The sequence below is a fragment of the Pholis gunnellus genome (assembly GCF_910591455.1).
Source record: "Pholis gunnellus genome assembly, chromosome: 3".
NCBI classification, from domain to species: Eukaryota; Metazoa; Chordata; class Actinopteri; order Perciformes; family Pholidae; genus Pholis; species Pholis gunnellus.
Window position 1 is genome coordinate 16,612,753 of NC_136529.1, and position 25,243 is coordinate 16,637,995.

The 25,243-nt window shown below is 41.4% G+C and overlaps 1 protein-coding gene across 1 annotated transcript; it reads right to left on the minus strand.

Moving 5' to 3' along the window:
* Positions 1–20,170: 20,170 nt before the first annotated feature.
* On the minus strand, positions 20,171–25,069 carry LOC306715857 (sorting nexin-6; the record flags this gene model as incomplete). Its single annotated transcript, XM_079186336.1, has 14 exons — positions 20,171–20,710; positions 20,818–20,883; positions 21,088–21,177; positions 21,316–21,402; positions 21,493–21,532; positions 21,648–21,735; positions 21,936–21,966; positions 22,091–22,165; positions 22,253–22,336; positions 23,367–23,491; positions 23,652–23,712; positions 24,548–24,655; positions 24,773–24,883; positions 25,064–25,069. The coding sequence occupies 14 exons, from the start codon at positions 25,067–25,069 to the stop codon at positions 20,573–20,575; spliced, it is 1,110 nt and encodes a 369-aa protein (XP_079042462.1). The 3' UTR covers positions 20,171–20,572.
* Between the last annotated feature and the right edge of the window lie 174 nt (positions 25,070–25,243).

Genomic DNA, 25,243 nt, shown 5'->3' on the forward strand with positions numbered 1-25,243 from the left:
AAATAATTATCAACAGTATGTTAGGACCATGGAACCTTACCGACTGCGTTGTGTCTCCAGAGAACGAAGCAGGAAAGAAACGAAATGTTCTGAGTCAATCATGAAACAAGTTTACTTTGCTCTTTCAGTTCTCTCTAGGTCGCAACAACTTAGTGTCTCTTTACTTCCTGCTGGGAAACTGAACATGAAGTGATTGTTGGTTGGTTGTTAAAATGTTGATGGTTCACATTTCTCCCTTGCTCAGGTTTTCACCATGCCAGCAGCGCAGCTCTAGGAATAGCAATATGACGGTCACAGTCCATCACGTTGGTTCAGACTGAAATATCAACAATTACAGGAGGGATTGCCATGACATTATGTACACACATTCCCGTTAAACGCAGGGGCGTAAATATAGACAGTGAAGGCGGGCGCGGTTGCACTGGGGCCCGTGGGATGGGGGGGGGGGGCCCTCCAACAATGTGCTGAGTGAGGAACGGGCTCACATGGTGCTTCAGATTGTCACCTTGGAACTGGGCCTTTATTCAAAAAGAAATTCATATTAAATTTACTTTGATGCCGTTTGCAATATATTCCCTCGAAAAGGAAAACTCATCTTCGTCATGTTTTTTTTGTGAAATAGTCTGTAGTGATCACAAAATGATGCTTATTGTGTGTCTGTGTGCTTCATAACTGGTATAACTAGCATACATAGGGCATAATTGTATTAACCTATGATGATTGCATGGCCTTTTTAAATGATGACCTGCAAAATGAACAACATTGCTCTCTGCCTCAGCTGTAGTTTGTGTTGAGCATTTGTGCAAATTGACAAACATGCTAGCTCAATAAGCTGTTGTTGTTTATCTGGATACTTCCATTACAATTCCATATACTGTGTACACTTTGTACTTCCTTGCTTAGTGCATGATCTTGACGGGGTGTTGAATGTGTGTGAACACGGTGGCTTACCGGAAGAAATGTGACTGCTTCTTTTTCGTCTTCTTTTTAATTGCAATTTGCAACCAGACAGAACATTACCACCAACATTTGACCGCAGTTGTTGTTCGCCCAAAATATTTTCCGACTTACATTTGGCGTTCACTGGAGCAATCACAACCACTGCAGTTTCTTCTGACGCCATATTTTCAAGTTTGGTGGCTCCTCCTCTTCCGAAGGTGACCTTTGAGAGTTTTCATCCAGCATTCCACACTAACGTCTTTGACCTCTATGAGTGCACCATCCAGTTACTTATAGTGCGCTGCATTTTGTCATACTTATCGGTGTAGACGAACTTATGCTCTCAACATAAGCACAAGTTGAGAAACAGCATAAGATGGTGAAACACCTGCTTGACATAAGCATGTGTGCATTGTCATTGTGAGCATATTAGCATGCTGATTTAAGCGTTTAGCTCAAAGCGCCACTGTATCAAAGTACTGTCTCACACATCAGCTTATGGAGCCTAGTGTTGTCAGCATTGATAAAGCTAAACTCTTTCTTCAAGAGCAGCGATACACTGCATGCTTAAAAAGGAATACATTGCATTATATTATACACCACTACTGTAAGTATCAAAAATATATTTCATAGTTTTTAAAACCATCTGCTTAAGCACAGTAAGTGTTTGCAGCTCAGGACTCTGGATTGGAACAGGTAGAATTGTGTATGTGTTTGATTAGCGGGGGAAATTTGACTTGCCTGCTGTTTTTTGAGCTCAAACAGAAAAAAGAGAAGTCGGCATTTCTCCCCATCCTCCATCCTTATCCCTCCGTGTTCACGCCTCCCTCTCCTGCACCAGCTGAACAAAGACAACTGCTCTTTGTTAGCTACATGCTCTGTCTGAGACTTGGAGTCAGAATGTGTCTCTTCACTGATGCTGCCGGTATAGAGATAGTGGCACTAACGCTGATGTGTGTCTGTGTGTGTGTGTGTGTGTGTGTGTGTGTGTGTGTGTGTGTGTGTGTCTGTCTGTGTCTGTGTTTGCCTGTCTATGGGTAGCTGAGATGGGGGGGAGGAAATAATCCTGAAGATAATGTTAGGTCTTGTGCCCACTGGCTTTCTGTTTAGAGCATCAGCGCCTTTTTTCAGATATTTTCAATAGAGACAGAATGCGTGTGGAGCTGAAGCAGCTGTCTTTGTAAAAGTGCTTTTACAAAGAAAAAAATGCCCAGTGAGCACAAGGTTTAGCTTTGGGTTAAATGACCGGGTTGTTCCATATGGGAAGAAGCAAGGTGAATAAGTACACGTTGGAGTGATTAAGCCCGGGGGGAGAGAATTTGCATTGGGAGGAAAAGTGAGAAGAGTGATGGAATTTTGTATCCCTTCTACTCCACCCAGTTTTGTCCATATATGGCAAGACTGATGGGCTGGGGGCTGATGAAGAGGTTTACCGGTCTGTTCTCTGAGGGTATTATTCGGGCAAAGGGAGGGGGTTGGGTGGCCTCTTTTACTAGTCTGCTCTCCTATGAAATACTTCTTTGTCTGCCTTTTCCTTATTTTTCACCTTATCTTGAAAGCCCTGATAGCCTTTTTGTGCTTGTTTGCATTGCTGGTTATCTACACTGTGCCATAGTTTAGGAGGAAAAAAGCTGTATCGTAATCATTATTTCTATAACGTTGTGATAATGGCTGCATAATTAAATTGCTACATGTGCATAAGCAGATGTCAGTGGGTTGAAATCTGTCAGTGTGTATGTGTGGGTGTTTAGGAATGTTACAATTTACAAGAGTTTCTCTTAGAGGGTAAATCCTATGGACTGTTAAGGTCACCTGGTGAATGGGATAATCTAGCTCCATTTCCCGGCTGGCTAATATCAATAGATGGAGAGTTAAAGAGCGTGAAGGGAGTGGGCGGCTATTAGCCCTTATAAATCACGCTGATTCTAGAGAGAGAGAGAGCTGGAGATAGAGATAAAGTAGCGGGGGGAGTGGACGGTGTCAAGGACGGGAAAACTCCAGAGAATATTCCTGAAAGAGTCTTTTTAACTCAAACACAATCACCAACTGTCTCACATAGAGAGTCTATTATGAAAACACCACCTGAGACATAAGACAAACTATGAACCGTACTCTTAGCTGCTGTATATGTACGTTAAATAACATAAAGATGCCTCAGGAATATTTACAGTTTCCAAACATATATTATAGCGTAAAAAAAACTGGATTTCAGGTGCACATCCCTACTGCACTACATCAGCTTCTGGACTAATTGCAGCTGCATGATTCAGGGTAGTAATTGGAATGCTTTTGGGATTTAAAAAAAAAGTAGCTTCATTAGGTAAATCAATAAAGACTGCTCTTCAAGGGACCCAGTGAAGTAGTGTTACAACTCTTCCAAGCCTCATTACTTGTGACTAATTACTCAATATACATTTGAGTAAACACGCATGGCCCTGCTGCCTCTCCAACCCTGACATCTGGGTCTGCAATGACTGATTTAAGTAAGTGGCACCTTTTAACACAACCTTAACAACAACTTAAAGTCGTCAGCACATTATAGGGCTGCTAGGACTGTTCCTGGTGGTCTCTTTCTCTGGGGTTAAGGGTGGCTCTAGAGATATGTTTGCCCTAAAATGATTCTGCCTCAACAGCACATGCTATCCCAAATATTTTCCAGCTTTCTCTCCACGGTCCATCGTAGTTGGTCTGTATTGCAGATACAGCTAAAACAGTATGTTCAAAACACTCACCCAATCTGCCCAGATAATCGGCAGGAAAGAAATGTGGCATTGTAGACAATGTCCCCGGGGCAATTGCTATATATATATATATATATATATATATATATATATATATATATGTATGTTGTTTATATGGTATGTTAGTTGTTAGGTTATTATTTGAACACAAGCCAGGATCTTTTTTCTAACCTTGATCAAGTAGTGTTGTTGCCTTAACAATGGTTTCCCAATGTTAACCACGTGGCATTGTACATTTCTACAAGCGTGGTATGGGTGGATTTGAAACATGTTTTTGGTTCCGAAACATCAACATTCATCGTATACCATGGCTTGCAGAGACGTACAATGCCAACCGTTTTTTATGGCGACAGGGTTGACCTGCCACAGCCCCGTTACCCATCTCCCTCCCTCCCAGTGCTGTGGTTTGTGTCACTCATCACATCTAGGCAAACATGAAGTTTAAATATTAACCAGCTCCTCTGACAAGAAATGACATCCTCTCTGGGACAGTCGCACAGACGGTGGTAGTGGTGGCGGCGGGTGGAAACCAGCTCAGTCAAGGTACATTTTACACATACAATTGTCAAACAATCTCATTAGAGACTTACACAGCAGTGTGGTTGGAGTCACATGGCATGAGTAAACCTATCAGGGCCAAAGGTTAGCCTTGACATTCTTGGTTCCCCCAGAGAGAGTAGAAAAGCATATCAGTGTAGGAAATTGATGAATGTAGTTCTACATGTTTAACTGAAAAATGAATGAGCCTTTCCTAATTCAAAGTGCTCTATTTGGCTTACATTAAGGGAATTGTTGAAGCACTGCTGAGTTAAGTGAACAGAGGTTGCCTTTAGACAGCTAGCCAGTTTATGATGACTTTGCTGCTGAGCAGCTCCGTGACCAATTAGAGATGGAGGCTGGAGGGTAATGCTGTGGGGCGTAGAGAAGCTGAATGAAAAGGAAGGCATGACTGAGAATTTTCTCTCAGTCACTGCAGCTGAGAATTGTTGAGTTCACATCAGGGTTACAGTATCATTAGATTACTGTGCTATCACCCACCTCAGGCTGCAGTCACGGGACATCTCTGTTCTTTGACCCTGAGCCAAAGGCAATGCAGTCATGCCAGAAGTACTTTTGAGGCTGCTGCATAATACGACGACTCCCATATTCGCACCGTCTACCAGTGGCATCCTGCTGCCATCATGGAAATGAAGCAGTGTGTTCAAGCATGCCTGTAGTTCCCCAGTGGAGAGCATGGTTCCATTTGGTATTTAAATGGGTCAAACTGTGGTGATTTATTCATGCTCTGAGTCTTTAGTGCCACTCAGCCTGACAGGCAAGATCCAGGCTCACCCGCTTTGAACGTAAACTCTCCCTTCTACCCCGATACACCTTTATGTAAAGTACATACAAATATACGGTCTTTCAGAGTATTTTAATTGTATGTGTATAAATTAAAATGGTGTGGCACAATACTCATTGAACTGCCTGTCAGGGTCAAAGTTCCTCCAAAAATCCTTCACTTATTCTGTGCACAAATTATCAATAATGAGTCACAAAACTCATATTGACATAATATATGAAATACAATAAACCGATTAGTCAATATTGGATTGGTCAATCGACTGAAAATGAATAGCCGACAATTTTGATGATTCATTTGATGATCTCGAAAATAGCACGAATTCTCCAATGTGAATATTTGCTGGTTTTCTTTGTCCTCTAGGACAGTAAATTACATAACTTTAGAGTTTGCACCGTTGGGCAGAAATAAAAGAAGTATTTGAAGGCTTCACCTCGGGCTCTATGAAACTGAGTCATTTTATAGACAAGACAATTCATTGTTTAATCAGAAAATGATTTGCAGATTAATCGATTAAGAGCATAAAGGTTAGTCGCAGCTCTTTTCTGACTTTTGGCCCATGAAAGAGAGGGGAAAGTGATAAAATCCCACATAAAAGTAAAAATTTACTGAACAAGCAAAAGAAAATGTAACACACCGACGATATGATTTTGATAATGTGGGTTTGATTCTTACCAAGATCAAACCCTTAGGACGCTCGATCCAGAACAAAGAGATAAATCAGAATGTACATAACTGCACCTGCACCGTAGACCGTGGCCCTCATGGACTTATGTTTGTATTTCCTACACTGCCAAGCTTTCAGAGAGTGCCGTCAGATGAGAGAGGTATCCAAACACTCCCAATCTCCCTTTGAAATCAGCAGGCTGGTGCTTCTGCTTTCATTCACTCTACAGCACCTGTATCAGTGAGCAAAAGAATGGGAGCATTGTTCACTGCACACTCAAACTCAAAAATACACTTGAGACAAACGTACAGGCAGCCAGCTACTGACACACGGAGATGCATTGTGTTTTTGTCACTCCTGGGAGGTGTAAATGATGGAGGAAGGGAGAAAGGAAAGGAGAGCAGAATGACAGCAAGAGGTTGACCCATGATTCGCCTCCGGTGAAGGTCGCCACAAAGACACTCACAGTGTGACAAACAGGATGAGATTCTTATCAAATTCACGTGACATCTGAGCTTTACATTCATAGCCTATAGAAAGGTCTTTTGTCTTTGTAGCAAAATTGTGTCTCAAACTGTCTTGCACAAAAGGTGTCAGACTCCCTAAATATACAATATCTATATCTACTCCATCTTAAAGGCTTGTTATGGCCTCTTAAATTGAATGTGCTGCCTTTGGGTATACACATTTCCGTGTCTCTTTGTGTAATGTCTTTACTATCTATGCTGAAATGTTGAAATGTTTCTTTGGAAAAACAGATATTCTTTGAAACACCTAGTTGAGCGGTGACAGGAAACAAGGGCAGAGAGATGGGAGATGACATGCAACAAAGGTCCTCGTCCGACTCAAAACAGAGCCACTGAGATCACATGGGAAATGCCTTAAAGCCCTTGGCCGCCAGGATTGTCTTGGGACAATACATTTCTTATGCACATTTCTCAACACCCAACAACATCATCCTCATCAACAACAAACCAAAACCAACAAAAAACTCTATCCAACAATCAAAAATACAATGAATTTGTACATTAACAAAATCCAAACAACTAGCAAATTAGCAGTGAATTTCTTCTCTGTTTCAGTTTAGTCTTAATCCACCAGCTGATGCCGGGTGCAGAGGGGGACCCATTGAGAACTAATGCTGTTTTTTTAGGCCTGGGAAATCCGCAGTAATTACACTAATACAGCACCCTCTGAGCAGGCTCATTTGTTCAGCTTCCAATAGAGCCGACCAGATGGTTCCCTGAGCCCAGCGGCCCTCCATATTCATGAGATGGAAGTTTGACCCTGCCACCTCTTAAGGGCTGACCTCTAACCTGGATCCTTTAGGACATCAATAGGATATGGAAGAGGGCAGAAGGAGACGCATCACACCAGGCACACCAACCCCCTTCCACAGTCCCATGGGTGAGCACCCGAACCCTCTGACTGAAGGCATTGGTCATGTGTGAACACCATGTGTGAGCTCAAGCTAGCCTTCACACGAGTTCCCATGCACCTACGGGGCGTAGTCTCTGGAAGTGAGCATCTGTCCCAACTACTCAGAGTCCTACACACGGAGGGGTGGCTGGGGTTGGGAGTGCAAAGACAAAGCCAGCGAATCAAACTAATGATGTCACACCATGTCAACAATTTTCAAGAGCGTGGCGGTGAGCTCTGACCTCCCTGCAGGATGTTTTCATGAGCTCAGCCAACCTCTGGGAACGTTTAGTGGGTTTATCAGTCAAATAAAGTAAACATAGTAACTGTAAATCAAAGGCCTGCATGATTGATCAATACAGCATCTGGAGTGAAAAATTGGAGCTATGACCTGCTGGCTTCTTGTCTATTTTGACTCTATTCCTCCTTTGTTTTTTCTCAAAGAGAACATGCTCGGCATTGTTATGAAAGTACGAAAATTATTTCAAATTATAGCCGCTACACCTGAATCTTACCTAATTATCTACATTTGTTAAATCTGGCATCTGTTTTTATCAATACTGATTGCTAAGAAATTCTAAAAAATTAAGTTATTACAATAAATTTTGCTAAACAAAGTGTTGGTCTGAAAAATCTAGGCAAAATCTCATAAGAATAAACAATAAATACATTTCATTCCTGTTATCTTTAATACTATGTATAAATCACCATTATGGAAGCTCTACCATAAACTCAGCCAAAGCCAACCCACACAGACATATTGTGCGTTGATGCTCCTGCTGTGGAGGCAGTGAACTGTTGTCATAAATGTATAAGAAATCTGTTTTTCATTCCTAGCCTGAAGCCAGTTTTAATGACAACGTCTGTTTACTCGCAGCCACTCTGCTGTTATCATTCATTACGCTTGGCATTTTTGATGTGCGAGTCCCAGAGACTGTAGCTACCTCAACTGTACCAATCAGAAGAAATGTAAGAGTGAGGCTTGTACAGTAACTCGTGGATTACAGTGTTTCTATCGATTTTTTAGTTTTACGATTCTTTCACAGTGTTGTTAATGTTAACCCACCCCATTAAAGGGCAACTGCATGTGAAAACATTTGTGTAATGTCTCTGAAGGAGCTTTGTCAAGTCTATTTGTTAAATGAATTAAATCAACAGAAAGCCTGTGTTATGAAGTGGGGTGTGGAGCTTGAGCGTCATGGTGTGTTCTAGGTAGTTGCATTGTGGGACGTGTGTGATCTACAGACTCTAAAGGTGTGTACAAACAGAAAGTGAGGCAAATATTTGCCTTTCGTCAATCACACAATGTTGTTTGTGTTTATTAACTATACTGATTAGAAGCTGGCTGCTAGGACGTACCAATCATGGGCCTTTGTGTGCTTATGTTCAGCAAAGCCTCTGACTGAACTCACAACTCACTCCATGGCTTTATACATTTATAATAAATAATAATATTATATATAATAATCTAATAAACACTTTCATCTCTTCCCCTCAGTCCGGGCCATCCTCTGTGAGTTCACATTAACTCGCACCTCTTCATGGACTTGTATGCTTGTTGGGCTGCCTTGAGATTTGCCTCAAGTTCTGTCTGAACTGTTATTTTTACGACAGTGGAAGAGAGTGTAGAGGCCACAGAAGCAGTTTATTGCCTATTCAGTAATGCTCCAGTTATGAATGGTACTAAGTGATTTGATTAAATGAGAGTATATATGACACCACACGGTGGTAACCTCTGCTTCTTCTCTTTTAGCTACTGTGATGGCAGAAATATCAGCATGTTGGTTCTTTATTACTGATCTTATCTGGGCCTATTTGGCTGCAGTAGTTTACAGGGGCTGCCTGCGTAGTGGAGATGAGCCAGAGTGAAGATAACATTGCACATCCATCTGACTAATTGGCTCTACAATACAGCCAGAGGGGAAAAACTCTGATTTATAGGGCTTGAGAATGCAGTTTCTCGCTTTAAAAATATCTATCCTTCTCTCTCAAGTCTGAATTTAGAGCCCATTTACCAATTAAAGAATTTGCTCAATGATCTGATTTAGGCCATTCTGTCTGTCTGCGATGCCCAGTTAATATATTTCCATGATAGAGACTTCTACTGCTCAAGCTCATTGTGAAAATGTTGCTTCTTGTGTATTGTAAAGCAGTAAAAATGTGCATCCCTGGAGCCTCTGGCAGGCTAAAAGCCTTCAGCGAGGGTTTTTTTACAGAGAGATTCATCCGTATAAGCTGATTATGTTCCTCTCAGAGATGATCATGTCACACTTTAGTTTGGGTGGCCACAAATGATCCACAAATTATGTGCACAATGGGATCTAATTAACTATTCATTCATGATTTGCGGACTCTCTCTCTCTGTTATTGTCCTGAAACTCAATAGGACATTGGTGGTTATAGTGTCTCTTTCACACCAACTGTGCCCCCGCGGGAATGTCACGCACAATAGTGACATACTATCTCATGACACAGTGTAGACAGTCCTGTCTATGCCTGTCACACCCCTCTGCACCGCCACCACGGAAACATGTCACAATTTCCACCATCCCACTTGTCACAGGGATACTTGCCTCTGTCGATACAATCCTTGTCACAGCAGATCCAGGAAGTTAGTTTGAGGGAAGTGAAAGTTTGTGTGACAGTCTTGTATGTATATGTGACAGTGTCTGTATTGTATCAAAAGATTTCCATGTCAGATCACAGAGAAAGAAATTACAAAACATTTCCCTTCACATACAGAAGACATGCAAGCTTTCATAGATATTTGCTTCATGTCGTCCATTGAGCTGACACATGAAACCTCAGGAGCTGTTTCACATAAACTACTCTTGCACAGGCTGCTGTAACACGCACCATTGTTAGAGCCTGAATACAGAGCATGACAGTGACGGTTTACTGTATTACAGAGGGGAAGGAGATTTTTTAGAGTTACCCACAATTTAGCAACTCGCCTTCTCATCACAGACTTATATTTTTTCAATCATACTATTTATCTTAAAGATTACGACGTTAACAAATGGCTTCATTAATTGATAGCAAACACTTCAATATGATCTTCTTTCAATGAAATCATATCGTGATGAAATCATATATTGAGATATCGTGACACAAAATGACATCGTCGAAATTGATACACTTAAGTTCTTAATTAAATGAGAAAATACATTTTTCAAGTATTCAATTTGCACAAGAGCCCCTGCTAAATGAAATGTGCTTCTTGTTTTCTTGCTCAGATGAGAAGATCTGTTGCCCACTTGTGTTTTTCTGTTCAATATGAAAGTGAGGCCAGCAGCGGGCTAGCTTAGCTTAACATAAAGACTTGGAGCATCAGGTCAGCATCAGTAAAAAGCCACTTCCTCTAGGAGTAAATATGCACCTCAGTCCTCTAATGAAGAGCCCTTGAACTCACTGTGACTCTTCGGTAAAGCGATAATGTGTAGGTGTCCATGCAGACATTTCAGACTCAAGACTCACTTCTCTCTTACAGGGATCAAGGGCTGCACAGTCAATATCCCACAGATGGCGGGGGAACAATGTGATTCACTCAGCCATTGGTGCCTCTTGACTCATTACTGTGAATGGGAAGCCTGGGGTAAATGGGGAAAAGCACAAGGTAAAGAGGTGGTAAATGATCCCACAGCGGTAGGAACAGGAGACGCTGCATTAGCTCTGTAATGAAGCACTAAGACGCAACAACCTGCAGAAAGCTTTTCAATGGAAAGTTAAAGCAGGGGGATTGAGTGCTGTGTGATACTGAAAAGATCAAAGCAGTGTCAGCTATCCAATTTCAGTGATACTGTGCCTCAGGGTAGCTCAGGAAGCAGGTCAAGAAGAAATTATGACCCTTGACCTCACCCTATAACTTCCATCAGTCCCTCTGCCATCTGACTGGCTTGCCTCATTGCGCTCTGGGTTCACTTAATCAGTTTAATGACAATAAAACCATTAAGGAAAATGCATGCGCTTGTTTTGCATGTAATTTATCATCCCAACAAACATCTTGCCGTGATGCCATTAGTTTATCAGTAGATGCATTCATTACGTTTTGTTTACAGCTTCAAATGTACCAACACAAGTACCAGTTCTTATTAATTACTGAGGCTGCAGACAAATCAGTGCAAGGTTACAGTGAAGTGTTACAAATGCAGTGAGGAGATTTCTGAGACATCACTGCACAGCAAAGCTCAGCTGACCAACGGCTTCTCTGATCAAAATCATTGTGCTTTTACATCAAACATATATCTCTATGCACACACACACACACACACACATAGAGCGACGGACCTGCCTGCCAATCATGGGGTTGCTCGTTCATAATTGATTGGTTCCACTCAGTGGCCCTACACCATCAGTCAGAGTGTTGAGAAACTGCCTTCATCAATATTAATTTTTTTTTTTTACTCATCTATATTCATATCCTCATTCATATTCATCACTGGTTACACAGAGCAGATGAGGGGGCTTTGTGTGCGTTTCTGTGGATCATTGTTTTAGGTGAGGAGGTAGAGGACTGCCATGCTCTTACTGTCCTTTGACACCAATTTGTGTCTGCAGGTTGCATTGAACATGCTGCTGTTTTGTTTCAATTTATCATACCAGTTCATATACTCATTTTATACATAAAACTACACTTTTTTTTGTAGTTTCACATTGTAGGGGTGACTGTGGCTAAGTGGAGAGCAGGGCCACAGTCGATGTGTCCTTGAGCAAGACACTTAACCCCAAAGATTGCTCCCGTAGCTGTTCCTACGGTGTAGAAATGTGATAGAATCTGAATTGTAAGTCGCTTTGGATAAAAGCGTCTGCTAAATGATTGTAATGTAATGTACATTACAATCATTTTGGCACAACAGTGTTTTGAGGTAAATGCTAACGTCAGCATGATAACATGCCGACACATAACAAGTACCATGCTCACCATCTTAGTTTAATGTGAATGCTCACATTTGATTTACTACTAAGCACAAAGTACTGTTGCGGCTGAGTGTTTCAGGTATTTGGTCACAAATCATAAATCGAAGTATTGGACGGATAAAATGTTTTGACTTGATGGTGGTGGAAGGTGAAAAGTCAGAGGTCACAAAGGTTATTACAAGTCATCAATCAAGGGGGACATCAATATCTTTGCCAAAAGCCATGACAATCCATCAAACACATCAAAAATGTCAAACTCACTTGGATGCTAAATGAAAAGTCTGGGAATAACTAAAACCATGAGGTCACAAAGTCTGAGAATCATGAGAACGTTTTGCCATTCCAGCCAGTAGAAGCTGAGAAAATGTACTGGATAAGTGAAAACATTTAATGGTGGCAGTCGATGAAAAGTCCAGATATCAACAAATGCATCCAATAGTTAGTTATTTTAGTTATGGGCAAAAGTGGTAACTGTCCAAAAGAGCGAGATGCCGCTAACGTGCCAAGAAAGAAACCTCCCTTAGTTTCTGGAAATATAAAAAATGACTAACAATATTAATTATCACCATTTAAGAATACAGTCGGTATGCTAATGTATCACACTAAACACCATCATTGTTTATCTTTTTGCTCGTGGGTGTAGCAATGACTCATGTAGAACCACTGTTCTTGTATTCCCCAGTGCTCTGTAACTCTCTGATGAAGAGTTAATCTTAACACAGAGAAAGACTGGACACACTCCCTCATCATTCATTATCACTCCCTGAGAACAATTCACTCAGCTGTTTGACTTTGATTAATAACAGCACTGCCACGTACACAGACAGATTTGGATTCTTTAAAAGACGGTCCAATTAATCCTGTTTTCATGAAATGTGTGTTTTTTGTTCTTTTAAAAGAATTACATATCCATTGTTCTCTCTTCCCTTCGCCTCCCTTTGTCTCTCCTGACCACCTCTCCTCTAATTTCCCCATACGTCTTCCACCTGTAATGTCCATCTTACCACAATCAGCCTCTAATTGGCTGCTTCACATTTTGAGAAGGGCAGAGATAGAGCAGTCTCTTATAAACACACACACACGCACACACACAATAGACACGTGTAATGGCGGAGAGAAAACAGGGGCACAGCTGGTAAAGCTTGTTAAAAATGTACAATTGTGCTCATCATATTAAATGACTGTTCCCTCTCTCTCTGTGCTTAGTATGATAATGTTCTCTATAATAGTTGCTAAACGGCACATCTTGATCCACTGAGAGATCTTTTCAAATTGTCTTTGTTCCTGCTTTGTTCTGCTGCTACAGCACATGCCTCACTTGTCCTTACAGTGTGTGTGTTTGTTGTGGAGAGTAAAATATATGGTAAAACATGTATAGTATCTTATATGGAAAATAGGCCTAATAGGATAACTCAATAGGTCTCATGCCCTCTCCTTTGTCTCAGCACCTCCCTTTCTGTATGTGCTGCAACTGCTGTAATCAGCAGAAAATCTTTTTTTTATCGGGTCCAGTTAATAAGCCCTCTGCTTCCCCTGGAGGCTCAGCTGAAAGAGACAGAAAGAAGAATCGCTGCTCAGGCAGCAGGTGAGAGAAGCAGCACAGTCTCTGCAGACACCAGCACAGAGGTGTGAACATAGGCTCTTCATCTGAGCCCTTAACACACCTAGCTTCCAGACTGTGCTGTAATGTCATTTCTTAATGTTTAATATGCCCTAACCTTACCCTAACCTTTATGAAAAAAGACCATTTTTTGACGAATGATTCCTAAATTTCTTCGGGTTCATCTCCCCATTGTCTTCCTATTCAAGAAAGGCTTGAAAGGCCTGATTTTAAGATGCTGCTCCTAGCATATGAAATAGTGGATAATCTTGCTCTGCCATAACTCTTATAAACTCCCACGTCGCGTTAGATGCTTTAAGACCTCAGCAGGCAGGCCTATTGGTTTCCAAGAACAAAGCGAAATCCTCAGGAAACAGTATGTACATATTAACATTTGGACTATTTAATTTGTGCTTTTTATTTATTTTTTCTTCTAACTTTTAACCCTTCTTTAGTTCCTATTGCACCCCCAGCTGCATGAGGAGAGCAAATGTATCCTTGAATTGACGCTCCTGAGGTTTCCACCATGTCTTCCTTTCTTTGTTTTCCTTTAGGTTCTTTGTCAAGTATTCCTTTGTCTTCTTAGAGAGCTAATATAGTAGCCATTGTTATTGTTCTTTTTAAAGCCTCATTAGACATCGTAACAGACAATGGACAATACAAATGAACTTGGTTTGACTTTGCTGAGCATGAGATGGGTAGAAGCAATGATAAATCCCAGAGTCTGAACAAGCAGGAAGCACAGAGACAGCTGCTGACTGCTCTCTAGTCCTCTCCATGATTCTAAAAAAAGCCCGTTGCCATCTGCGTGGAAACACTATAGTTACTTAAATATCTGGCAAAACTATACAGAGGGTTCTGTATAACAAACAAACTAAAAGAGTTTGTCTAACACTTCCGTGCCCTCACTTTACTTCTTTTGTTTCCAAGTCACTCCACAGCCTAAGATGTATACAGAGACATTATCAGTGATATATAAGGTGTAGCTGTATTTATTACAGGCAGTTGTGAAACATGCCATTCATTCCCTGAAACATGTTCCCATAAAGCTAGGGTCAGCAACATTGGAGAAACCAGCAAGAGTGAGCTGGATTTTTTTTTTTTAAATCCAACTCAAAAATCCAGCCCAGTGTTGACAACTGCTTTCCAATAAAGTATAGCTAGCAACACTTACTCCAAAAGTCTCAAAATCTAGCGAGAGTCAAGCAACACTGACAGCCTCCCTCCAAAGCCACTCCCCCAAAGTTATCATTATGAACGTGAACACATCATGACGAGCAATGAGGGGAAGGGCAGAGTATCTGCAGTCCTGACATCCACAGATACCGGGTCCTTTTTTTCTTTTTTGGTCAGAGTATTCGATCTATTCAATGCAAAGAGAATTACAACAAACAAAAAAATTCTAAAATACATTACCGTAGCTTTAATATAACATTGTATTGTGTTGTATTACATGGTTTAAAAACAGACTAACGGGTCTTTTAGACTAAATGAGCTATTAATTAAGATTAAACAATGTTTTTTAAATGATTGATGTGATGTTGCTGATTAAGAACGCACATGAGAACTAAAACCGTGCCTCTTATAAGAGTGTAAAAAAAAATACAAATATTACATTTTTCTTTTGAAAGCACTTGAGGCATTGAACCCGATGCAAAGCTCTTTTTGCTTCTTCATTGGTTTGTGTTTCACCAAATTATTCCTTTATGCAGTCACACAGTAATAACACTGAGAAACAATTCCATTTAAAATCCACCTTCATATACTTTCATTATGCCAAGAACAATACACAACAATTTCACCAGTGTCCTCAGAGAAAGAAAAATGGTTTCTGCTTGCTCAGCTTGTTCTGCTTTGTTCCTTCTTTTTTTCCTCCTCTTAGCGCTTGTTTGCTCTGCAGCAGGGAGGATCTGATTAAAAACACAATCAGCACGACGGCAGGCCCCGTGCCTTCTAATCAAACCATAATGGAAGTTTACCATGCATTATCTCTGACTGGGATTTAATGAGACTTTAGCTTGCATTATCTCAAAGTGAAATTTAATAGCAGTATCCAGGGGGGCATTTGAGATCCCATCTGTATGTCTTTGCCAAGTCTGGAGTCAGAGGTAACAGCAGCAGGAAAGGTGAGGCGGGACTTGTCTTGAGCTCCGGAGTGGGCTTGGATACATCCCTGCAACAGATGCTCAACCTCTGTTTGCCGCCGGGCATGGGATGACTTTCCATCTGGTTGCTTTGCCCTTGTATGTTTGTTTGGAAAAATACCGAGCAGAGAGTCTGTCCTTCAACTAGGCCCTGGTTTGAGCCCCCAGTTTGGCAGCGAGCATCACCCCGCTGAGGTGTCCTTGAACCAAACTGTGAATCCTGTGCAGCTCCAGGGGCACAGTAAAGTAGCTGATGGGTAGATAAATGCTTAGAAAAAACTATTAAAAAAATCAATAGATTTACATTGAAAACATTTTCATCAAAGATTCGACAATACAACAAATCAAGCCAAACATACATTTGCTTTCGTTGTGCAGAATAGCAAAGATAACACGAAGCCTCCTACTCAGATCATTAGGCCATCTTCTTTAGTTAATGACAGACAACTTAAAGTTCAGAGTCTCTTCTTAGACCTCATTGATTTTCCAAAACACAGACCTTTCCTTCCAGTTGCGGAAAACAGAAAATGTACCACGTGGCAGATTCTTTCACCTCTGCCACGTTGCAGTGTTCATGCAGAACAACTGTTGCTACAATAGTGTTTTATAGTAACCACGTGTCATGCAACGCAGCACACAGTGTGCTGTAGGTTACGCTGTCGGTGATGGAGGCCGAACAACAGGCCACATGTTGAAGACATGTGACAAAATGACCTCTGGGAGTGGAGAGCCTGACTGCGTGTGGGTGCCCTGGTACTCTGGTCAAAGCTGTGGTGGAAAAATTGATGAATAATTGATCTTGCTCTAATGGGTGCATTTGTATCTGTGTGGGTAAGTGTGAACTCTGGATTCTGTACTTGTTCAAATTCCCTGTACTGTAACTTTTGAGTTACTATTTCTCAGATAATGTGTTTCCTTCTTTAATATTTCTTGGTTTTATGTGGGGGGGAAAAATATGAATAATTATGTTGTGAAATCAGGCGATGGACAGTTTTTTTCTCCTGTTAGTGTTCTCAAAGTTGTGGTATTTTCAGAGAACACTGTTGTGGTATTAAGAATGGCAGGAAAGTCATCACCTCAGCATGTCAGCCTGTCCAGAGGTTCGCTGCTGACATTATTCCTGCAAACCTAATTAACGCTATCATACCATCACCCGCAATCCCTTCAGTGCATGACAAGCAGCCGGGAGGGGAGTGTGAAAGTATTAATATTTATGGATCCATTCAGTAGTGAACAGAGAAATGGAGTAAATTAGCAAGTCTAATGCTTTGCGATGCTATAATACACTGCAAGGGGGAGAAAATGTATACAGTTACCACTATCCAAATCATCGGTGGAGTGCTGCCATTAAGGTTGATTTTAGAGCAGAGAGACTCTATTTTGTAGCATTCACCTTGTGCCGTGCTGCACATTCAGAATGGGCTGTGCCTTATGAAGCTGTATAAACTACAGATGGTTCGGGCATCTGCATTATGGCATCCGTCTCTTTTTCTCCCTCTCCTGTTTTAATCTCCAAGCTACAAACTTTTAATGAGCCGTAAGCTGTGTACGGCAGTGATTAGATTTAATGAGGTGCCAACAACCTTGGGTTGACTCAACTCAGCTGCAACAGTCTCACTCATTTGTGACAGAGACTCGGACCTTATGACAGAAGCACCACACAAGTTGTTAAAAAAATCAACGCTCTCAAAGTTTGTTTTTCATTTTTTTTTTTTTTCAAGACCCATGTAATTGGCAGGGATGTCAAGTTTCGATTGAAAAGTTGAAAGCTTTTAGCATTCTGTAGTCAAATTTAGTCCTTGCAGAGCTTCCCAAGGAGGGAGAGAATCTCAAAGATATCAAAGCTGGCTGTGAAGATGGAGAAGAGCAATGTAGACGTCTGAAGGGGGAACCAGCCAGGGGAAGACAAGACAGAATTTATTATTTATTATCGCTAACGCATGCAGTAGTTGTATGAGACAAATGAACAAATATCCTATTAATGTTGAATTTGTTTTTGCATTAAATCCTGGTTGTTAACTTGTGATTCATCAGGATTCAAAGTTTAGCCTTTCTACATTTAATGACCAGATGAACAAGTATGAATAATCTCATCCAACAATATCCTATTTCACTTTTGAATTTCTGTCAAGATAGAACATGCCCATGACAATTCTTGTGACTTATATTACAAAAGATGAAATCATTAATTTACTAGAGCAACATATATATCACCAGACACCAGAAAATGTGGATGCAACAATAAAACCCCTCCTTTGCAAACACTGATTCAAAACTGCTAATCAACTGTGACCTGACTTCATTGTTTTTTTTCATACTCATCAAACTGGTGTGGTGCCTTTACGTTGGCACGGCTGAGTCATAAGGCCTTTGTCACACTGTGTATTCAGACAAATTATTGCCTTCACTTGGCACTAAGACGCTCTCTGTCAGGCCATAGGGCGGTGTGCTGAGTGCTGCTTTTCCACCAGTAATGAGCTACTTTAGCAAATCAGCTCTTAGTGGATGTTGTCGATTGGATGCACACAGACACAGAGCGTTGCCATGATCTCTCCACCCTTGATCTGGGTCATGCTCTCAGCAGTAGAGAAGGGCTCTTATTAGTGTGTGTGTGTGTGTGTATGTGGGCGTGCGTGCGTGCGTGTGTGCACTCATTATGTGCGATAGTTAACTGCTGCCGTCCCAAAATGAAAACACCAGACATGCTGCTTTCCTGTTGTGAAATTCTTCCGGTATACGGCAGTTACAAGCAGCAGGGATGGAAGCATCACAGCTTCAGATAATAACAAAGAGAATAATGTTACAATATAGAGAAAAATACATAGATTTCCATTTTATGTTGCTTACTGTAAGTACAGCATAATGCCTTTTTGTTCATCATCCCGCACATCAGGTTTGTATCACAGTGCTTCTCTCAGGAAGATAACATACACAATTGAAAGCACAGAATCATAAAAATGGTCCATAAACTTCTCACACTTAACTTTTACTGCACCTCATTAAAACTAATAAACCACAAAAAAGTACAATACCTAAATGGTGAAATTGCCGGATTAATGATCAATAAATGTGTGCACTTTAAGGAGAGTGAATGTCTTTTTGTTGCTACTTAAACAAGACAAAATGGGGTACAAAGATGTGAAATAAACTTTTGTAAAAAAACTCAAGCTGCTGTCGTTCAACTTGCACTAAAACAAAGTGGGTTCCTACAACAGCTGTCTTTTGTTTGTTTTTAACAGTTTAAGACTATCGTTAGCGTGCATGCTTTGGGACTATTTTTACACATTTACAAGTACAGAACTTTCTTGGTGTGCCCGTCCACCAGACTGAAATATATGCAACATGGTATTATGTGGCAATTGTTGGTATAATATGGCATTGCGATAAAATTCTGCATAAACATTCATGGTTCCCAGAGGATGAATACGAATGACTTTGGTGATCCTCTTTTCCTTCAGCGCTTCCAGTAGGTCAAAACTGAAATACTTTAAATGCTTTCAAAATTGAGGCTAAGATGGTCAATATGGTCAACAGTATACCTGCTAAAACACCAGCGTGTTTGCGTTAGCCGTAGACTTTTAAACTCTATACCTGTGTATTTTTCAAGGACCAAGACCACATAAACAAGAGAGTCTCTTTTTGAATAGGTCAAATACAAAATGAAACACATGTATTTGTTGTTGGGCAACATTGTATGATTCTATCCCAGGCTGAGGGCTGGCAGGAGTTATGAGGACGGAGGATACAGGTATATAAATGATATGAGGTAAAAAGATCATGAAACATTTGTCCCAAAGGAAGGACAACATGTGCCATCCATTGCTCAGAGCAGGCAACCGTTCATATTAAGGCCATAACAAAATATTCCATCCGTGAATTCATTCTGTTCAGATGGGCGCTCCATGGCGTGATTGCCCTAATCTAGTCCTTCATCGTCAAATAAGCCGAACTTCCTCTCGACCCTCTCTTCTTGTGAGACCAGTCATCTATCGCTCTCTGACTCATTCCCTCAAATGGGATCCGCTCCTCCTCCTTCACCCAGCGGAGACATTACAGGCCAGAACAGATGAGATGAAGCGCACAGCAGTGCTGATGGACCTACAGCCCGCAGCAGACGCAGAAGGGGGGGGGGGGGTTACATTGTGCTTATGTGCAGAATTTGTTTCAGCTAAGTCCGCCATAGTTTTATTCTATTTAGTTTTACGCCAGACCTCGCTCCAGGTTTCATACGATCATATGGGAAACACAACGAGCGTAAGGGAAACAGATATTTAAAAAGCCAGAATAGTTTCAAAAAGCCGACACAGATCGCCCTTGTTGCCACGTCCTTGCCGGAGCAGTCAAACCAACTGATTAATGATCCAGGAGTAAGAAACACACACAAAGGCAAGCAGGTACTTTGGGAATCAATTCATCACACTTTATTTTGCGTGACCCTGGCTGATGTGGTGGCTGGAGAGCAGCACAACACACTCTCAGCACAAGCGTACGAGTGGAGAATAGAACAAATACACACACACAATGGCCTCGCCCGACTACAAGTCTACTGCTAACGAATCAAACCCCTCATTTCTACCGGGGCTTTAATGGTGGAGTGTGATTGAAGAGGGACTGAGGGAGTGTACAAATTATAGAGTTGTTTGATTATCAGTAAGGTTTCCCATTCTCTTTCAATTACATTTCCTTATTTACACTGGATCCACTGAAGCATCAGACCATGGCACCAACAGCGTGAGGGACATGTTTGGGTTATCCCGTGCTATGTTTAGACACACTGAGGATGCTTCATTAAGAGTGGGTTCACTAGGCCATCGCCCTGAAGGCTTGCAGGTGCTGGTTAAACTGGTCAGCACTTTCTTTGGCTGTAAGAAGCTGCTGCTCACACCACTGAATCAGGGCCTGCTGCAGCATCTCCACACGTGCGGCCTTGAACCGAGCAACCTGGGAAAAAAACACAGTGTGTGAATGTCAACAAAAAAGGATGTTACACGACGCTCTAGCGACGGGGTAAGCCTTGAGGAAACGGAGAATCCAATTTGATGGTTTACCTCCTGTTTAGCCACTCCACATATGTGATCAAACTCTGTCTCCGCCGCTTTCTTCGCCTCCTCCATCTGATGATTAGGGGGAGCATGATGTTAATCATCGTTATACACTTCATACGGATTAAACCTGCAATAGACATCCTCTCAACAGCTTTCCAGGTCCGTGGCTACTACTGAATGAACTCAGCAGAGCGTCACTGACACCTGCTGGCCACAAGAAAGCATGCACATCTGATCCAGCAGTTTGTTCGGGTGATACTCGAGTACACTCACAGCAGCCTTCTTTAAAGGTTTGGCCTTCTCTGCATTCCTTCTGGCGGTCTCTAACTCCACTAGTTTACAGGTTCTCCTGAAGAGCATCTCCTGTTTTGGACATGATAATCATCAGAGGTTTCATTGTGGCATTTCACGCTTCAATATAAGGCCAGGATTTATGGTAGATGGAGAGACAACATACGCATACGATGACTAATAAAATGACTTTAGAACAAGAAGACGCACCTTTTCTGCCTCCTGGCAGCGTGACTCCATGTCCAGGCCGAGCCCAAGAGTGTTCATGTTGTTCTCAGCAACACTTGTCATGTTTTTCTGCCCGCACACCAGCGCATTATGTGTTTGCCAACCCAATGGTGCATTGCATTGTAAATATATTCTTGTTAAAAAGCTCAAACAACTTACCTTCATAGAATCAAAGACTTCTGATAATTTCACACAAACCCTGTAAGAAGAAGAAAGTGTTTTGTTTTTTTATCATGCTTATTTATTGGAACTTGTACGCATTCATTTGAAGAACACGTGCTTTTGGCCTTGGATCAATGATATTACTGTCTCACTTAGAGAAAGCCTGTTTGTCAGGATCCTCCCCTGGTTCCACACAGAGATGCAGAGAAGCTGAGAAGTGCCCACAGGCCACTGCTATTTCTGCAATCGAATGCACATGGAGCACACTCTAACATCAGACTTGGGACAGAAAGAATATGCGTTGCAATGTGAATGAACACTAATACATTACATATCCTCCTATGGGTTTTAACTGTTGAAACAAAAAACAAATAAATCCTAAATAACGCCAAACGATAAGCACTTCTTGTCTCCGACAAATGTAAATGAAGTGTTCTTACTTTGCTCAGAATGCACCACATCTAGGAATCTCTACAAGAAAAATAAAAGTGCAAAAATCAAACAGGAACAATGTCTCTGGTTGTGTGAGAGCAGAAAAAAAGGGAGGAGGACACAAAATACACACAGACACAAAACCAACAGGTGACTGGCTCACCTCAGCTGCAGTCTTGGCACAGCCGGTTAGAACAAGGTTGTGATCGCGTTCACTTTGAAAGAACTCGTCCACATCCTGCAGACACAACACATTACGATAGTAAAACCTAACAGAGAGGTGTGGAGGCTGTCAAGTCTGTTCGTATGAGTCGCACTTGTGTACCTTATGGCCTTCTTTCCTCCGTTCTTCCACAGCTTGACTCAGCCGGTTGAAAATGTTTTTCTTTACTCTCTGTCTGCCTGGAGGCTAGAGCCACAGACACAAATAAGCTGCAACATTCTTCAAGCACAGTATGTACAGTATATGAAATCTTCCCAAAATTAGTCATGGGTGTTTTTTGACCCATGTCACTATAAAAGCTGCTTATACCCGATAAATAGCATTCCAGATCCGATGAAACTCATCAGACAGGATCATCAGACAGGAAAGGACTTGTATAGAACCTGTCACATCAGCAGGACTTGAAACACGTCCAACACTGACACAAACTCTGACTTTTATACAGTGAAGAGGCCTTATTACTGCTATTACTGTGTGTGTGTGTGTGTGTGTGTGTGTGTGTGTGTGTGTGTGGCTGCATACATACATGTGTTTGTATTACATTTATGATACAGAGTTCAAATCATGCATTGCTTTGTAAAGAGACACTTTTATCCGTATGATTTATTCTTAATATTGTTATATCTTACTATTCCTCATCAATACTTTGTATATAGGTAATGTAGGATGTGTTTCCATGATTCAAGCATCAAGTGAGATCTTCTTTCACCCTCTTGATGCTATTTGCAGACACATCAAGCAGGTTGAGAGTTTGTACTCGGTCGCTTTTGAAAATGGTCAATGCACTCATTTTGCGACACTTCACCAGCTTGTTTAATGTTTCGTTCTTCCATTTGTTTATCTACAGACAAAAGTTCCGCTATAGTTGCATCCCACTTCAGGCTCTGCCTTCTCTAAAGTCCACACTGATTACAGGCCCACATACAAAAGGCTCCTCTAAAAGTGTCCAGAAGATCATTCTGAATGAATCATTAGTTCTGGTACCAGACTACAGGCAGAAACCTGCCTTCCGTCCTCTCCCTATATGTGGAGGACACTATATTTGTCACATGACCTGTTCCATTTTCTCTTCTGAAACAATGTCGGGGAAAGTCTAACGATTTATTATCTGCCTCTCTCGTAAAAAGGTATCACGTTGCGCCCTTTTGTGACATGAAATTCTAATCGTTAAAAAGAGAATTAAAAAAAAACAGGCTGTTTATTTGTGTCCACTTACGTCTGAGCTCGTCAGTAAGATCTCCACAGCTTTATTTTTGCTGAGTATGCTGTGTGCAGCAATCTGCCGGAGGAAGCTTTCCAGTGCTTTACAGTATGGCAGCCACTCTCCTAAACCAAGGAAACCTGCAGGGAAACCATCAACATTTGTATCATCACCATCACTTCATATCACACTCAACACGATGCAACACAATAGACACTGGAATGGAGCATACAATTGGTTAATTTTACTTTAAAATCTAACTTTCTACTTCTTCATGGAGGTGGTGTCAGACGTACTCACCAAGCTGCTTCAGAACCTTGGCAGATGCGTTCACCTGAGCCTTTGCAGGAAGAGAAGGAAACTGGAAGAAAAACAGAGCATGATTTTATTCCTTGATATTGTTTGTCAAAGCAAGATTTATTCTATAGTTTTTTTTCCACAAACAAAACTTTTTTTGATGAGGTGCCTGGCTGGGGAGAGGAACAACAATAAGGTTAAGTCCGTTTGAAACGTGCAGTGCTTGGATTTACAGTATGCACACTTTATGTCCTGGATCAGACACGGCATGATCTTATACAATACATGACAAACTCAGGCCCACTGCACACACGGTCATACTAGAGGTAGTCTACAAAAAATACTTCCTGATCGGATACTGAAAGAATCCAATCAGACCACAAAGCTGTGGCTTATTTTCTCACAGTACTGGACCAGCTGGCAGAATGGCAGCTCTAAAAGTAGCTTCCTGGTTACAAAGTAAAGGAGGAGGTTAAGAATGAAAGGAGGAGCATTTTAAGAGACACAAACTGCTCCACATAACTTGGCTGGCTGCAGCACCTTTTCTAACCACGTGTTTGAGTCATTGTATGACGAAAGCATTTTTGATTTGTGATTTTCTCAGTTACAAAAGCACTGTGTTACAAGAACACATCCTTTTATGCACTTGTGTTAACAAAGTCTGCAGTTTAGCTCAAATTCTATTGTACGGGAGGCAATTGGGGGTGAAAGAAAGGTAACATAAAGCAGCATGCACACTTCCAAAAGGACGTTTTCAACAGAATCCAAATGTTGCTTTGTATCGTCACCGACTCCACATATAGATATTCCAGTACTAATCGTCTTGTTATTGTCAGAAAAGTATGAATAAGTTTACAAGTGAAATAAGGGACAGTGGGCAGATGAAATGAAGCACTGACTATGACTCCCTGCATCCCGGGCACATCCTCCTGAGAGAACAGGTGCTGCTGCAGCCATTCAAAATCATCATAGGTCCGGTCCACATGGTACTCCCCTGTCCCAGACAGCTGGCACGGACGACAGACAACATGTCATCAGAGTCTGTTTTTGCAATACTATAATTCAAACACATCAACTGGTTTTCTGCATTAATCTAGATCTCATGTAGCGTGCAGCAAACCCACCTTTTGAGATACAATTAGGAAGGTAAGTGTGTCCCCGTCTATCGACACCTCTGTAACCTTGATGTTGTGACCATGGACACTCAGATTAGAGTTCTCTTCGTTTACTTCTTCCTGTAATTGAATGTGACAAACAATTGTATCAACAGCTGGAAGTAAATTCACATTAGTGTGCAAGCCAAAGTTAAAGGGAATTAAAAACTTCACTTACAGCCCATGCTGTAAATCTCCATAGAGAGAAAGTCACATGACACTCAGAGGCTGTCAAAAAAGAAGGTTTTCAGGCATACTTACCATCATTGTGACGCCTGTAAGTTAATGGTTCCAGTATGTCTTTTATCTGCTTCGTAGAATGCTTAAATCTCCGTTTATCTCGATAAAAGTGCATAAAGCTGGAAAGATCTTTGGTCTTGTGTTGGCTTTTGTGCGCTCACGCTCCAACTGCTGAGAAGGCACAGGATATCCTCTGGGTCA